The 16,908-nt window shown below is 40.6% G+C and overlaps 1 protein-coding gene across 10 annotated transcripts in view; it reads right to left on the reverse strand.

The window, feature by feature from the left end:
- PKD1L1 (polycystin 1 like 1, transient receptor potential channel interacting) overlaps positions 1–16,908 on the reverse strand; it is a 181,015-nt gene that overhangs the window by 24,085 nt on the left and 140,022 nt on the right. For 8 of the 10 annotated variants that reach the window (XM_037501593.2, XM_054695721.1, XM_054695734.1 and 5 more), the window contains 5 exons: positions 11,681–11,791; positions 5,797–5,905; positions 4,985–5,068; positions 4,195–4,361; positions 3,072–3,306 (listed from right to left, as the gene is read on the reverse strand). In XM_037501593.2, coding sequence (XP_037357490.1) covers positions 3,072–3,306; positions 4,195–4,361; positions 4,985–5,068; positions 5,797–5,905; positions 11,681–11,791 — 706 coding nt within the window. The remainder of the gene's footprint in view (positions 1–3,071; positions 3,307–4,194; positions 4,362–4,984; positions 5,069–5,796; positions 5,906–11,680; positions 11,792–16,908) is intronic. The other 2 variants (XM_054695733.1, XM_054695741.1) reach the window with 2 other exon arrangements.

A 16,908-nucleotide genomic window follows, 5' to 3' on the forward strand; every position in this document is an offset into this window, starting at 1 on the left:
TTTTCCTGGTCCCTTATTTAGGTTTTCTAGATTCCTGTTATCAGACCATTTACTTTTAAGGTGATTGGTGAGATATAAGTGTCCATTGCCATTTTGTAATACTTTTGTTTTGCTTTGCCTTGTCTTTTTTATATTTTGAGTGCTTTCTATTCTTTTTCTAAAGTTCCATTTCTCTTGTCTTATGTATTTCTTCTATTATTGTTTATTTGAGGATTCTCTTGAGGTTAATACATGATATTACCCATTGGATGGTGTGGTGTCCGGCTGGTTCTGTTGTTACTTTCCTCCTCCTCTTCCATGTTAAATGGTTAGGTATCTGTTGCCTTGATATTCTTTGTTCCATTGCCTTATAATGACCCCTTTACAATTTCTTTCATGTGAGGCTTGGTGTTGATATATTCTTTTAGTTTGTGCCAAGTAAATCTCCTTACTCATCTGTCTTGAATGTTAATATTTCTGGGTAAAGAACTCTGGGCTGGAAGTTTTTTTTTAAGTTCTTTAAATATCTCCTCACAGTCCCTTCATAATAGTAATGTTTCTACTGAAACATTACCTTAGAGGTCACTCTTTTTTTTTTCTCTAACCCTTTTTTTTTCCTTGATTGTTTTAGTATTATGTCCTTGTCACTGGTTCTCAACAGCCTTATTATAATGTGACTTGATTTTTTTCTTATTTTGTTTGGAACTCTATGGCCTTCTTGGACCACAACATCTCGTTTGTTTCCCAGATTGAGATAATTTTCAAGAATTATTTATTTAAATAAGTTTTTTCTATGACTTTCTCCTCGTCTTCCTCTTTTGACACCCCCATGATAGAGATGTTTTCTCTTTGGCTGTCCCATAGGATTCTTGCACCATTTGCATTCTTTTAAATTATTTTTCTCATCATTGTTCTATTATTGGTATTTCTGACACTATGTTTTTAAACTCATTAGTTTTCTCCATTGCTTCTATCTGTCTGCTATTGAGGTCCTCAATTATATTTTAAAAACATTTATATTGTTTCTAATTATAGCTGCCTCATTTTTTTGTTATCTTTTTTGTGTTATTGTTTTATGTTTGCCAGATTATTTGCCCTGAATTTCCCTTCCGTCATGCTCTGCAATTCCACTGAGTCAGGGCTAGTTTCAGGTCCCCACCCACACCCTCTCTGTCCGAAATACTATGTGTCTTGATAAGACCTTCAACTATGTCTTTGCATATGTTGGACAATTGGTGAGCAATTGTAGAACTGATGATGGGTAACAGCTATAAGAATTTACACATGAAGCTAATTAAAAAAAAAAAAAAAAAAAGAGGACCAGGGTATTAGGCACCAAAGGATCATTTCCAATAATGCAGGAATTACAATTCCCTGTGCTGTGGGTGCCAAAGTTGTGTGGTAAGTATCCACAGTGATCCCCTCATCCATGCCAACCACTCATTTTCAGTGTCTTTTAAGGTCTCCTGTCCAATTCCATTCTAGACTATTCTTAAGCATTATATGCAGGACTGGGTATGAGTTGCGGCTGGTATGTTATTGTCTGGGAGTTATTGTCTTTACCTCCCCAGCACAGAGGCTTATCTTGGGATGCGCCCTCCTGCTCTGGTAGGTGCTGGAGCTCTAGATTGTTGAAATGTTTCTCTTTGGGGGATGACAGGCATTTGAGTGGACTTCTAGTAGTGGGCTTTTCTCTAGGGAAGTCCAGGTGCTATGACCTGATTTAGGCTACAGCTGCTCTGTATTAAGAGCTTCAGACACAAACTAGTAGCTTGTTCTCTGTGTTTCTACCTCTTTAACTCTCTAGAAATGCATGCACACCCCCTTACTCAGTTTTGGTCTTAGGAGCCCCAGTGTTGGTATACTCTCGTCAATGGCTGTAGTGGGCTCTGCACAACTCAGTTCCTCCCTTTTGTGGATTTCACTGCCCCATTATCACTATAAATAAAGTTCATATGAAGTTTTTTATAACCTTTTCAGCTGGACTGATGTTGCTATTGTGTGCTGTTGCAACTTCTCAGATATTTTTTGACTTTGTTATACAGCAGTTTTATTGTGAGCATCTGGAGGTAGCAAAAACAGCATCTTCACTCTGCTGCCATCTAGCCAGACTCCCCTTTGTTACTTATCTTCATGACTTGGTATTTTGGTCCCTAAAGTTGGTGCCTGAAGAGTGTGCCTGATCTCCTGCCCTTGTGGGCAGGGCATAGCTCTGAGGCTCTATCACAGCCCCAGCCTGGACAAATTCACTCAACTGTTCCTGGACTCTAAACTACACAATTCCTCTTTCACATTCAAGGCAAATGCACTTGAGCTGGAGTGTCAGCAGACCTTAGTTCTTCACAGCAGAAAAGGGAAATACAGGTAAAAGTCAGAAAAATTTCTTGGAAGTTCAGAATGACTTCTGGTGCTTTCCATGAATCTATTCCATCTGACCAAGAGCCATGGTGCTGAAGATTTGTATCCAAATTTATACATTGAGATCTTTACCCCTCTCCCCACAGTGTGGGTAGTTATATTTGGAAATGAGGTCTCTAGAGAAGTAATTAAGGTAAAATGAGTTTAAGGGTGAGGCCCCCATGATGGAATTAGAGCCCATATAAGAAGCAGAAGAGACACCAGAGACCATTCTATTCCCACTAGAAGGACACGGGGAGAAGGGAGACAGGTGTAAGCCAGGAGGAGCAGCCTCATCACACCTGACCATGCTATCACACTGATCTCAGGCTTCCAGTCTCCAAAACCGTGGAAAATTAGTATCTGGAGTTTAAGCCCCACTGAGTATTTCCTCATGGTAACAATAGCTAATACTCTTAGGAAGGATCTGGATATAGTCCCAATACTCCCACTTCTATAGGCCTACATTTATATTAGTCACATATGTGTGTTGGTTCCCACTGTGTGTGTGTGTGTGGAGCAGGTGGTCTTCTCACTTTGTACCCACACCTATTGAATGACTTGTCATTTGATTGGGACATGACAGGGGTCTGTGGAGAGTAGGTGAGCAGGGTCAGAGGCCTGTCTGGTGGAGAATGTCCAGGCCTGGTGAAGCCACTGTGCTCAGTAAGTGGCCAAGGGGCTAATGAACTCACCTCAGGGAGCAGGAGGTGGTACCACAGGGTCGAGTCACTGTAGAAGAGGGTGAAGGACTCTACCAGGGTTGACAGGATGAGTCCCCCTGTGGGGAGCACTTCAGCACTCAGAGACACACTTGAGAAGAGCCGGGTAGGAGGATTATAGAGGGAGAAGTGCAGTGACACAGCCCTGGTGCTGCGGTTCATCCATCTGCTGGCCCTGAGTTTTGCCAGGGCCTCATGCACCGTGGGTCTGCAAAAGCAGATCAAGTCAGAGAGGCAGGAGGGCCTTGCAAGGAGCCTCCAGCCAGGCCCTGCCCAGGTCACCTGACATATCCCCTGGGTGCAGAGCTGCTCACATGGCCCTTCTCTGTTGACCACTACAACGTCCACTGTCCCCCTGTCCTTGCCAAGAGACCCAAAGGCAGAGGGGATCATTAATCCCCATAGGTACCTCTCCACAGGGACTCTAAAATATTTATTTTTCTTTTTTGCTATGGATTCCATCCTTGAAAAGAAACTACCCTTCCCTATCTGTATTTGGTAAAAAAATTATTTCCTTTTTTTCTTGTTATTCATATAAGGCATACTCAAATACCAGGGTAGACAGAGGCTCTGGACATACTGTAATTACACATGGGCTCAGTGTGACTGCCATTGAGTTCCCTGTCACCTCAGAAATCAGTGATACCACTGGATGTTATTGTGGAGGTGTGTGATGGGAACAGTGCCAGCAGGAAGAACTGTGGCTGCCATGTGGGTGTTGATTCATGCCTGAGAATCTGATGCTCCAGGCCAGAGGAACTAGGCAAAGAGAAGTGGGGTTGACCAACTTCAAACAGTCTCCTTAGTAAGGACTGAATGAAGCCATGCAAACACCCAGTTTAGGACAAAGCACACGTGACGAATATCCACTATTTGTATACTTTGACATCCAGACCTTGTACCAAGTTCAGCTCATCTCTCTCATTCACTTAAAGACTGAAGGCCTGAGTTTGCATTCTACTTTCATCATTGGTGTCAAGCCTTGCTGTCACCCTGGAGTGGCATTCCACTCCACACCCTGGAGTGGTATTCCAGCTCACATCCAGCAAGCACCTGCTGGGGCATAACGGGCATCAACCACCTGAAACACACTGACCTTGTGCTGCCCAAGCTGAGCTCACAGGTCTCCCTGCAGCCACTGCGGTCACTCGAGGCCACTCTTTGGATCTCTGGGTCCCTGGAGGAGGAGGTTTCAGAGCCTCCAACTGTGAGACTACATGTAGGAAGCGAGTCCTCAGTAAATGTTGAAAATGGACTGGGAAGCTGCAGAAAAAAACACACCAATCAAAGGAGACCCATATGCATGTGTCTAAGTCAGTGTAGCACTCTGGGGTCTCCGAGCCTGGCCACAGGTGAGCACAGCCACTATCCCGACACATGGCTCCTTTCCCCTCAAAGCGCCCCTCATAGTACCTGGGCTCTAACTGGCACTAGATGGATGATCAGGGATCCAGCACCCAAGGGCTGGCTCTTGTTTACCCACCCATCTGGGCTGGGACATCAAAATGTTTCCCTTACAGGTGACACAGGTAATATACCCATCTTTTTATACCCTCTTCTATGAAGCAAAGATATATAAATATTCCCATGTAGAGACTTAGAGATATTTAAGTATCTAATACTACAGGATGCCAGATCTCTAAAAGGCCAAAGAGTGACTCATGCAAACTTGCAACAGAATGCCAGGGCAGGCAGAGGCTTGGGACAGGGCTTGGGAGAGGAGGGGGTGGGAGGTCAAGGCTCCACTTCTCTCAATCTCAGCATTATTTCATTTCATAATCAGGTCATGTTCTTTCTAGTCAAATGGTCTGTGTTTCCTACTCATATATCTCCTAGACTTCTGTTTCAATGCATTTTCAGTAGCAAAAAAGAAGAGAGCATCTTACCTCACAGGAGCTACCAGGAAGAACTTTCAGCTGTTTAATGACCAAAGTGCCGAGTTGGTAGCACTTGCCTCCTAGAGCCCCAGGCTGGAAGGAGGAGACCTAAGTGACTAGACATCATAAACCCAATGCATTATCCAGTAGTGCTAACACAGCATGGGCTGCTCTGATAAGTTCAACCACCAAATTAGAGTTCAGATTTTTACTTTCCTTTTGACACAGTCTAAGGACTTAACCAACATCCTTAGAAAAACAGCTGCTACTTCCCCAGTTTTGTCCTTAGAAAACAGCTGATGCAAGTGTGGTTTTCATAATTCAACAAAAGTGGGAATTAGAAGTGAAGCATTTGAGGAATGCATGACAAATTAAATTAATTCAAAAAAAGGTAGGTAATAAAAGATAGGCAAGAAATGGGGTATTATACAAAATGCAAGTTTACTGAGAACTTTAGGACATAGACAAGCCTGGCTTTCTTGTCCTTGCTTCCTGAATGCCCCCATCTCAGCTGTTTGCTCCTCCTTTGTTCCAAGATGCACCTGTGACCCCAAGTCATAGCAATTTGTTTGGTAGCCAGTCTTCCATCTCATCTGCCCCAGAGTTCCCTCGGTCCTCCCATCCTATATCCGGTTCTGTCCAGCTCCATTCAAGCAAATACAGGAGTCTGGAGAGGGCAGCACTGCTGAGGGGAATGAGGGATGGGGCAAGAGTGTGCTGGCCCCAAAACAGGACACTGTGGGCTCCTCCCCGCCCCTGCCAGTTTCACCCCACTTGGGTTTTCTATGATGACACCATGCTAAGGCGCAGTGGAAACCCACCTGTGCATGCGGAGCGCTGGCCGCAGAGCTTTCCCAGTACAGGCCATCCAGGAGTGTGCTCAAGCTCCAGTGCCACCAGTCATCCATGCTTCTCAGGCCACTGGAGGAGCTTAGCACAAGGACAGATACACATTGTTACTTTCCTGTAATATACATTTCAGATGGTCTGCAGGAATCAAGTCCAAACCATGTGCAACATGACATGTTGCTTCTTAGCCTTGAATAGAAGGATAGAGTACTGGAAACACTTGCTCATTCACTGAACAAATTCACAAGTCACTGGTAAGCATGCTTCGAGGCACAGGGAATACAGAGGTCAAACCCTCCCTCCCTCTTGTGGGGAAACAAATAACAAAAAAACAAATTAGATACTTCACCAGTGATAAACATTAAGCAAGGGAGATAGACAGGAAGTGGAGGGTAGAAAGGTGGTAATTTAATTCAAGTGGCCCTGGGACACTTCAGTATGAGGTGACATCTCAGCAAGGACCTGAAGGCACTGACAGAATGGGACATGGCCACTGGAGGGAAGATGTTCAAAGTGCGGGGGCTGATGGGAGAGACAAAGGATAGATTGGCATGAGCTGGGGGGTTAAAAGAGTGTGGATAGCCATGTGGCTGAGGCTGGCATGGAGTAAGCTGGGAGGTAGAGAAGAGGAGGAGCCAGGACCCACAGGGAAGCACAGTTCCTCCTCTGCACTATGCCTCTGGGGCCAGGACGCAACCAGGATGCAACTTTTCTTTCACCAGCTCCCCCAACTCCCAACAAAGAACAGCAGCATACTCAGTTCCCACGATGAGCCTTAGACAAAAAGGCACAGAACAGGCACAGTGCTGGCACATAGTGAGGTGTCAACTAAGTAGTCTGTTTCTTGCCAATTAACTAATTTATTACACTCATTAGTAATATGTTTCACTTTCCAACAAGAAACTAATTTAAGGAGAGCTCAGAAATCATGTCAAAATGACAACATTTATCACTTTTAGCTTGCTCAAAACTGCAGTAAATCCACTTGTATGGCAGCACTGGGAGCAGACATTTGGCTCCAAGCTGCAGCAAAGGAAAAAGGAAGAAGTTAAATTTCTTCACAGAAAGCAAAGCAGTTCTCACCTGGGTCTGAAAATCTTCCTCTCATGTGGTTTCATATTATGAGACAAAATACAGTCTGTTAGCTATTTCCTCCAGCACTTTCTCCATGACAGAGGGAGGATAAAACACTTCTCAGGAGAAGCAATATTGGAAAGCAGTTAGAAGAGGACAAACTCAAACTCAACCAAGTACACAAAATTTTAATTGTCCTGTCTTCCCCACCAGCCAAATACAGACCAAATTAAAAGTGGGCTGCCACTTTATTTGGGTTCCTCACGTGATGGCATTACGTAGTTTTGTTACATCAGAATTGGGAGCAAAATCAGCACTGGGTGCCAGAGCATCTCTACCAACTCATATGAGAATTAACTGAGCTTTCCTCCCCAACCGGTTGGTGACAAGTTGATAGTATGAAACAGATTGGTGGGAGCATTTACACCATAGGAAGTGGCAGCAGATGCCATAAACCAGAGCTTGTGATCCTGAAGAGTCAACTGGTTGGCATTTCCCAGCACACCATGAGACTGTGTTACAGGCAAGTGTAACACACTACTGCTGATCGAGGACAGATTTTAGAGATAATTTAGAACCTAATAGTTGTGGCAAGAACTGTAAAAAAGAAACAAATGAAAGATAAAGAAATGCTTTGTTAATGATACGGTAGAATTTCAACCAACAATTTATATATACTAAAAATGTGTTTACAAATATCCTTGTCATGTGAGAATAAAAGAATGGTAAGCTAACTATTTTGCTAGTTCTATTCTGCTTCTTTACATGGATTACTCCCCACCCATTCACACACTTACTATTTCCTTGATTCATACATTTTGATAGATTAATCTAAGCTGGCCCTCTACTAGGTACTGCACATCAACCCCTCTTGCAGCTCTGAAAACTTGTCACGCTGCAGGGCAAATGGACTGCAAGCTGGAGAGCTGCTGGGGCATCCAGAGAGTGTGGTGGAGAAAAGGGGCACTAAGGGACAGAGAATGCCTGAGGAGACAGAAGTAGGCAGGCGCAGTCCTGCAAGCATTCACAAACCTAACAGAGGGAGGAGGGCAATGGAAGAACAAGGCAGAGAGAGTGGAAATGGGGGAGGAAAGAGAGCAGTAAGGGAGGACAGCTGATTTTCAACAGATACTTAAAGATCTGCTCTGGGAAGCAGAACTGTCTGACAGACCAACTGCACACTTACAGACAGATATGCTCCATCGTCTGCATTTAAAAATTATAGAAAGTAGACTTTTAAAGCACAGCTTTTGGGGGAAATGTTATTGCTTCCTGACACTTTTTCACTGTTGGGATGATGTTAAAGAAACTAAGTCAGGGAAATCTGAATGTGACTAAGAGACAAGGCGCACATGCAGTGCACATCAGGCAGGAATGCAGCAATGGACAGCAAGCCAAGAGCATTCCCACTCTGTACTAATTAGAGCAATTAAAGAAAATAGGCCCACGAAAGTATTAATGGCCAAACAATGTAAAGATAAAATCAGCAGTTGTTTCCCTTTGACGGCACTTGGATAGAGTTACTCTTTTTTTTTTTTTTTTAAAGATTTATTTATTTATTTATACAAGCACTGTGTACAGTCAGAAGCATGGGAGGGTGAGAGAATTCACCAGAGCCAGAGGGGAGAGCAGAAGGCAGATTGACGAAGTACACTGCTGAGGGGAGCAGCGGGCAGCAGGAGAGGTCTGCACACCATGTGGGACCCTCGCAGGTGGCCGGGGATCGAACCGGAGCAGCAGAGGCTGCGGGCAGCTTCGCAACCCAGCGCTCAACCGCTGCGCCACCGGGGAGGCCCAACTCATTCTTTTATATGTGTTTTATTGGTGGTTTTTCTTCACTTTACTCAGAATTTCACTAAGACTATCGAGTTCAGAAAGACTTCAAATAAATAAGACTTAGGTTTGGAAAATTCAGTAACATTTACTTATGTTAAGACCTAAGACTTAAGCAACCCAATGCCTCACTTTACGAATGATAATACTAAGGCCCTGAGTCACAACTTGCTAAAACTACCTGGTGACTGACAGGACCCATTTTTACTGCCCAGCTTGAGCTCTCTGGGATGCTAGCAAGTGCTAAACCTCAGGAGCTGTTGGAATTCCAGGATTAGGTACCAGGAGATGATAAGGGAAGAGGGTTGAATTTCAACATCCGGTTTTAAACTAGGACACATGAATATCCCACTGGGGGCCAGTATTTCAACAGGTTGTGATGTGCCTCTTCTGGGGCACATTACAAGGTTTGTGCAAACCACTGGGTTTCAGCCTCTGACCTTTAGCCCAAACACAGCAATTGTGTGCAGGCAGGACGGGCACAAACACCTTAGTTGCAATATTTCTGATTTGAATATCAAGAGGCAACAATTCTTATGATAAATATGTCAAACAATACTGATTTGGGAAATATGAGATAAAAATAAATTAGCAAAAGCCAGAATTTTTTTTTATTCCTTCAGAGTGAGGAGTTGATAAGTAAAGAATACCTGAATTAATGACCATAATGATTAAGATCTGCTTTATGTTCTTTTTTTATTTTTTTAATTTTATATGTTTTTTACATCACTTTTCATTTTTTGCACAATGTGTGCAGTTTCATCTTGGTTATAGTCCCCATACAATCCCACCACCCTTGTTTTGATCCTACTCCCTTTCTCTCTGCTCGCCCCCGACCGGTGTGTCACTGGTTTATAGTTGCTTGTTGCTTGTTGATTTTTACTTTATTAAAATTAGGCTTTTTCCTGGTCCCTTATTTAGATTTTCTAAATTCCTGCCATGAGTGAGACCATCCTGTATTTTTCTTTTTCTTTCTGTAAAGCCAGTAATTTTGCTCGTTTAGATTTCCATCCAGAGACACAAAAGTGATCACTTTGTTTTACATGCAGTGCCACCTGCTGACAAAAGCTGCAACTGCATGGGTAGGAGAATAAAGTTGGTCATTCATGGCAATAACTAGTATTGAGAACGGGGCCACAGAAAATATCACTTCTCTTGATCGCTAGCATGTTCACTGGTGAAAAACTGGATTAATGAGTGGTAGGGAGCCCAACTCATTGAACGGGGATATACAGAACTTACTTTATTAGTGAGTCCTAAACTTACATTTGCTCAGCATTATCTGGCTGGTTTAAAGGTTAAAAATAAACATGTTCTTAAGTAATAGAAACAAATTCAAACCAATTTGGATTAATTTAAATTAGTTAGGCAAAAAATAACACAGAAGATAAAAATAAGTGTCCCTAAATAATAGATAAGTTAAAAATATTTGTTACTCCTGCCAAAAGATTCAAAATAGTTTGTGTCAAATTAAATGTTAGCCAAAGATAACATATTTATGGAAAAGCTATGGGAATGTGTTTTTGTTCTCCAGAAAGAGGGAAAGTAAATCTTGAACACATTTTATTTCCTGCCACTGAAGCTGTAGTAAAGAACCAGTGTGAATTCATATTGTGCAATTCAGAATTCAAAGCCAAATTGTTTTGAAAGAGCTCTCAGATTGAGTGTTTTGGGCAGGTGAAAATGAAATTTAATAATATACTATGTAAAAATAACATTCAATAAAAATAAATGACTCATTAAATGTACATATTGATTATCATTTGCATGCCAACTTCAGAAACATTGAAACATAGGGAAGAAATAGGACACAACTGAATGTTATCAGTGGTTACTTTGGAAATTAACTTTTTCTGTTTTTCATTTCTTCTCCCACATCTACCAACAATGAAATCTACTACTTTAAAACTGGGAAGAAGTAACTGAACACTTGAAGAATGGCAGAATATTTGAAGCACTATTACCACTGTTTGGAATTGGATGCCATTTATTGTGGTTTGAGCACTATCCTTAGATCAAAGAACTCAGATGTCTTCAGCACAAAAGAAATTGCAGTACCATGTTTTCGTATAGCGTCTCGGTTCTCAAACCTTGAAGTGACTTGAAATGTCAAAGTAGCAGTATTTATCAAAATGCAATGCTGGGGATGGGCCCCAACAGTCTGCAAATGGAGGCCTCCTGTGAACATTGGGGAAAACAGTACCAATGAATCAATTTGACCACCTTTTCTATTTTCATGTGTGGGACAATGGAGGCAAGTCTTCACTGAGTCTCAATCTTTCAAAAGTATAATGTTCTGAGACAGTAGAATAGATGGCCTGGAGGGTCCCTTCCTTTCTGACAGTCTGTCTGTATTAACAAAGACAAGAGTTGTTCAGAGTTAACGAGATAACCCTCGCCCTGGAACTTGAAGGCTACTGCAGGATGTCTGGTCATGACAGATCACTCCCAGGGCAGTGGCCCCAGGCTGAGCATCTGTGCATCCACTTATTCCAAATAAAACAAATAAACAGAAGAAAATAATTAGTCACTTAAGAAAATAATTAGTTGCAGAGGGAGAGAAGAAATATGATTTTTAAAATTTGGGGCAAAAAATTTAAAATATGACCATATGAGAACTGAGGGGAAATCACAAAGCTATTTTCATAATATTTTGTCAATGGACCATTGGTCTCTTTATTCTGATTGTATTTCATATTGACATGAAGCAAATAAATGATTCTGTAACTTATTAATTCTGCCATTCCTGGTGTTTATGAAAGGGAGGTTCTTGATGTGGAAGAAAGGAGAGATCGAGTTCAAAAAAATTAAAATCTTGTAGTCCTGAATTTGAATTTAAAGTAAAATTATGAAGCCATTTTTTAAAAGAAAAATAGTTTTTCTAGGTGTATCATTCAAGAAAAGGTCGAGAAACATGCCGGGTTTAGAGAAACTTAATAAATTTCCTACCATGCAAATTCATTCCGGATAGCTCGATTGAGAGAATATTCATCCCTAGAGAATTTCCCATATACTATAAAAAAAAGCAGCAGCAGCATGAAGATGTACATAGGGATGTCTCTGTAAGAAAGAATATTTCCAATGAGCATCCTGCAAACCCCATGTGTATAGACCCAGCAAAACTTGTCTTTATATATATGATATGATATGATATGATATATCACTGTTCATTTTTGTACAGTGCTTTATTTCTACTCTCAGGTGTAGTCCCTGTAAAATTCCCACCACCAACCCACCCATGAACCATCACCATAGTTTCTTGTGCTCCTCCCTCCCATTTTAATCCCTCTCCCTCTCCTGCTGAATGTCTCTGATTTATAATTGCCTGCTAGTTTTGTCTTTTTTGTTTATTCCTGGCCCCTTATTTGGTTCCTCTACATTCCTCCTATAAGTAAAACCATACAATATTTTTCTTTTTCTTTCTGGCTTACTTTACTGAGCAGAAACACTTCCAGTTCCATCCATGTTGCTGCAAATGGCATGAGTTTATCTTTTTTGATTGCTGAGTAATATTCCACTCTCTATATATACCACATCTTCTTGATCCAGTCATCTATTTTGGGGCATTTAGGTTGTATCCATATCTTACTTATTGTTAATAGTGCTGTAATAAATATAGAAGTGAAGGTTTCCTTTCAAATTATTATTTTTTGTGTCCTTTGGGTAGGTTCCTAGGAGTGGAATTGTTGGGTCATATAGAAGCTCCATTTATAGTAATTTGAGGAACCTCCACACAGCTTTCCATAGTGGATGGACCAGTCTGCATTCCCACCAGCAGTTCAGGTGAGTTCCTTTTTCTCCACATCCTCGCCAGCATTTGTTGTTGCCAGTTTTTTTTAATATGTGTCATTCTCACTGGTGTACGGTGGTATCTCACTGTGGTTTTGATTTGTGTTTCTCTGATTATAAGTGATATTGAGCATTTTTCCATATACCTATTGACCATTTGCATTTCCTTTTTGGAGAAATGTCTTTTTAGTTTTCCGGGCTGAGAGAGAGCATATCTAATGGAACTGGGCCTGTAAATCTTTGGAGCAAAATTTTTATAAAAGATGTGTTAAGAAAAGAATATGACAGTCCTCCAATGGAAACACTTGTGCTAAGTCCACTGAGACTTAACATCTAACTTAACTGGGGTTTCATGTATGGACTCTCAGTCCCAGCCCCCTTCCAGGAATGAAGGTTTACTTGATCAGTATGGAATTTTCTGATCTGCACCAATGAGGTCATCTTTTCTATTTCCCAAATGAAAATGAGATAACCCACTACAAGACCTTTTTCTATTTCCCATGGGTAGGTAAGCTAAGCCTGAAATTATTTCCTCTGCCCTTATCTTGTCCTCTTTCTTCCTGTAAAATCCTCCATATGGTTTTTCAGTGCCTTTCTATATGCTAGATGAGTTTGACTCATGAATCATTTAATAAAGCTAACTAAATCTTTAAAATTAACCTGGTTCGATTTTTGTTATTTAAAGGTGTGAGGTATTTGTTAAGGTTCATTTTTTTTTTAAACTTTTTTTTTAATAGTTTTTTTTTTTTTATAGAGGCATGTTTTATTTATTTATTTGTTTGTTTTGTTTATGCATGCACTGGGTACAGTCAGAAGCACGGGAGGGTGAGAGAATTCACCAGAGCCAGAGCAGGGAGCAGAGCAGGCAGAAGGACCGAAGTACACTGCTGAGGGGAGCAGCGGGCGGCAGGAGAGGTCTGCGCACCATGTGGGACCCTCCTTCGGTGGCTGGGGAGCAGCTGGGGATTGAACCGGCACCGCAGAGGCCGCGGGCAGCTTTGCAACCCAGCGCTCAACCACTGCACCACTGGGGAGGCCCTGTTAAGGTTCATTTTTTTTTTTTTTTGCACACCAACATCCAGTTTTTAGTGTCATTTTTGAAAGACTGTTCTTTCTCCAATGTATTGCCTGTATTCCTTTGTCAAAAAATTCAGTCAAGTATCTCTGTAGGTCTATTTTTCCCCTCTCTATTGTGTTGCTGATCTGCATGCCTGCACTCTCACTAGTGCCACGATGTCTTGGTTCCTGTCGCTTTATTGAAAATGCTAAAGTTGGGTAGTGTCAGTTGTCTGACTTTGTTCCTGTTTTTCAGAACTATCTTCTCTGCTCTAGTTCCTTTGACTTACATATAAATTGTAGAATCAATTTGTCAATATCTAAAAAAAAGTTTGCGGGATTTTGGAAGACATTACATTGATTTTACAGATCAAGTTGAAAAGAATTGTCACCATGATAATATCATGCCTTCCAATCAATGGAAATTGATTGAAAGTTCTCTGTTTATGTAGATCTTTGATTTTCTTCATTAGGATTTTGTGGTTTTCCACATATATATTCTGTAGATGTTTTCTTAGACTTACATTTAATTACTTCATTTCTTAGGTGCTATTATTGTAAGAAATATTGCTTTGTAAATTTTAAGTTCCAATTATTCACTTCTGGTATATAGGGACACAGTTTACTTTATTGATTTTATCCTGCCTTTCAAAAATTACCTACTAGATCTAAGAACCCCTTTTTTATAGATTATTTGGAATTTTCTGTATAGATATCATGTCATCTGCCAATAAAGTATTTTTTCCTTTCAAATCTATAGGTTTTTAATTATATTCTTGCCTATTGCACTGGTTATGACTTCCAATATGATGTTTAATATCAGTGAGGAGAAAGGACATACTTGTCTTGTTCCTGAACTTTAAATGCATTTACTGTCTTACTTTTAAGTATGATATTAGGCATAAGGTTTTCAAAGATACTCCTTACTAATTTAGAGAGACTCCTTCTATTCATAATTTGCTCAGGGTTGTTTGGGGTTTTTCATAAATGGGTGTTGACTTTTGTCTATTGTTTTTTCTGCATCTGTTGATATGGCATATTATTTTTCTTATTTCTTGTTAATATAACAAGTTACATAAACTATTTTCTTCTCCTGTCTCTTTTAACCTACAGGCAGTGTCTCCATCTCTATTTGGTTTCTTGGCAATTTACTTGTGAAAATTAGTTCTTTGTGTGGTAGATCAATAATGTTTTTGTTTCCTCTGGGGAGCCATTGAAGGGAATGGAGGCATTGCTTTCCCAGGTTTCAAACTATACTACAAAGACATAATCATCAAAACTGCATGGTATTGGAACATGGACACATGGCCTAATGGAACCAAATAGAAAACTGAGAAATAAACCCACAGATTTATGGTCAACTAATCTTTGACAAAGGAGCAAAGAATACACAATGGAGCAAAAAAAAAAATGTTCAACAAATGGTGCTGGGAACACTGGATCACTACACGCCAAAGAATGAAGCCACTGAATTTGCTCTCTCTGTAAACTGAAAGTTTGCACAAAGCTTGATTGTATTAAGGTTGGACTGCTCTGGGTAGATTACCTCATGGATAATCTGTGTTTTCCACCAGGAGACAAGTATGTGTGCTGCATCTCTCTCTTCTATATCAGTCATTGTTGATAAAGAACTGATCACAAAAATCTATAAAAAGCTGATGAGACTCAACCAAAACAAAGTAAATAATCCAGTCAAAAAATCTGTGGGTTTATTTCTGGATTTTCAATTCAGTTCCATTGGTCTGTGTGTCTGTTCTTGTTCCAATACCAGGCAGTTTTGATGATTATGGCTTTGTAGTATAGTTTGAAGTCTGGGAGTGTGATGCTTTGAGAATGGCACATATTAAAAAAACTAGCAACAACAAATGTTGGCTAGGTTGTGGAGAAAAAGAACACTCCTGCACTGCTGGTAGGAGTGCAAACTGATCCAACCACTATGGAAGATGTGTGGAGATTTCTTGAACTACTAAAGATAGAGCTTCCATATGATCCAGCCATTTCACTCTGAGGTATTTACCCAAATGACACAGAAACAGTAATTCCAAAGGGCACCTGCACCACTATGTTTATAGCAGCACTATTTATAATAGCTAAGATATGGAAACAACCAAATGCCCAAAAATAGATGACTGGATCAAGAAGATGTGGCACATATACACAATGGAATATTACTCAGCAATCAAAAAAGATAAACATATGCAGCTTGCAGCAACATGGACGGAGCTATAAGGGATCATGCTCAGTGAAATAAGTCAGAAAGAAAAAGAAAAATACCGGATGGTCTCACTCAGCAGGAATCTAGAAAACTTAAATAAGAGACCAGGAAAAAACCTAATCAATGCAAAGTAATAATCAAAATCAACAAGCAACTATAAACCAGAGACATACTACGAGGGGGTGGATTCCTGAGGGGCAGGGAGAAGAAGAACTAGAGTCAAAATAAAGGGGGGGTGCAATTGTATGGGGAATATAACCAAAATGAAAATGCATACATTATACAAAGATGAAAAATGATATAAGAATTATATAAAACAAGATATTAAAAAGAAAAAAGAAAAATAATAATAAAATAAAATAAAATAAAATAAAATATGGAAACCATGAAAAAAAAAGTCTGCATATAATCTGATAGGTATTGCCTTGTACTAAAGCTTCTTTCTCTGAATGGTTAAGTGTCCTGTAATTGTCACTGGTATATATTGGTCTATTTCTATGTCTTGGGATATGTCTGTTTGGATTCATTCCTGGGAGCACTCTTTGGTTGATTTCCAGATTAAGGAGATTCTCTGATAATATTTCTTTAAATAAATTTTCTGTGCCTTTCTCGCTCAACTCTATATGGGACTCCCATGATACACATATTGTTTCTCTTTAAATTGTCTGAAAGGATGGGCGGATCAACATGGCAGCAAGGAAACGCTGCGAGTAAGATCTCCCATTAAAAAAAAGTTAATAGGGAGGAAAAGTGGTAGGTCCCAGTGAGAACTGGGACACAGAAGATAAACAGATGACTCCAGCAAACTACCCGAAGAAGAAAGTTGCCATAAAAGAGGACTAGAAGGGAGGAAAGCTCAGAACCCTGCTATCCTCCCCCAACCACAAAGTTGGCACTCTCCGACCAACAGAAAGGAGGAAAAACAAAAAAACTAAAACAACCAACAAGAACAAACTACGCATCAAGCAGGACTGTGAGTGGAAAGGAACTATTTCAGCCACCACACCCCATGAACTGGAGCTGTGGAGAACCCTGTAGGATTCGCCGCGGAGGTGAGCGAACGGCTCCAGGCGCCATTAGAGAAAAACAAAGACTCCTGGAGACCTACACACAGCCC

The sequence above is a fragment of the Talpa occidentalis genome, unplaced genomic scaffold, assembly GCF_014898055.3.
Source record: "Talpa occidentalis isolate TD23 unplaced genomic scaffold, MPIMG_talOcc4v2.1 talOcc4.10, whole genome shotgun sequence".
Classification (NCBI taxonomy): domain Eukaryota; kingdom Metazoa; phylum Chordata; class Mammalia; order Eulipotyphla; family Talpidae; genus Talpa; species Talpa occidentalis.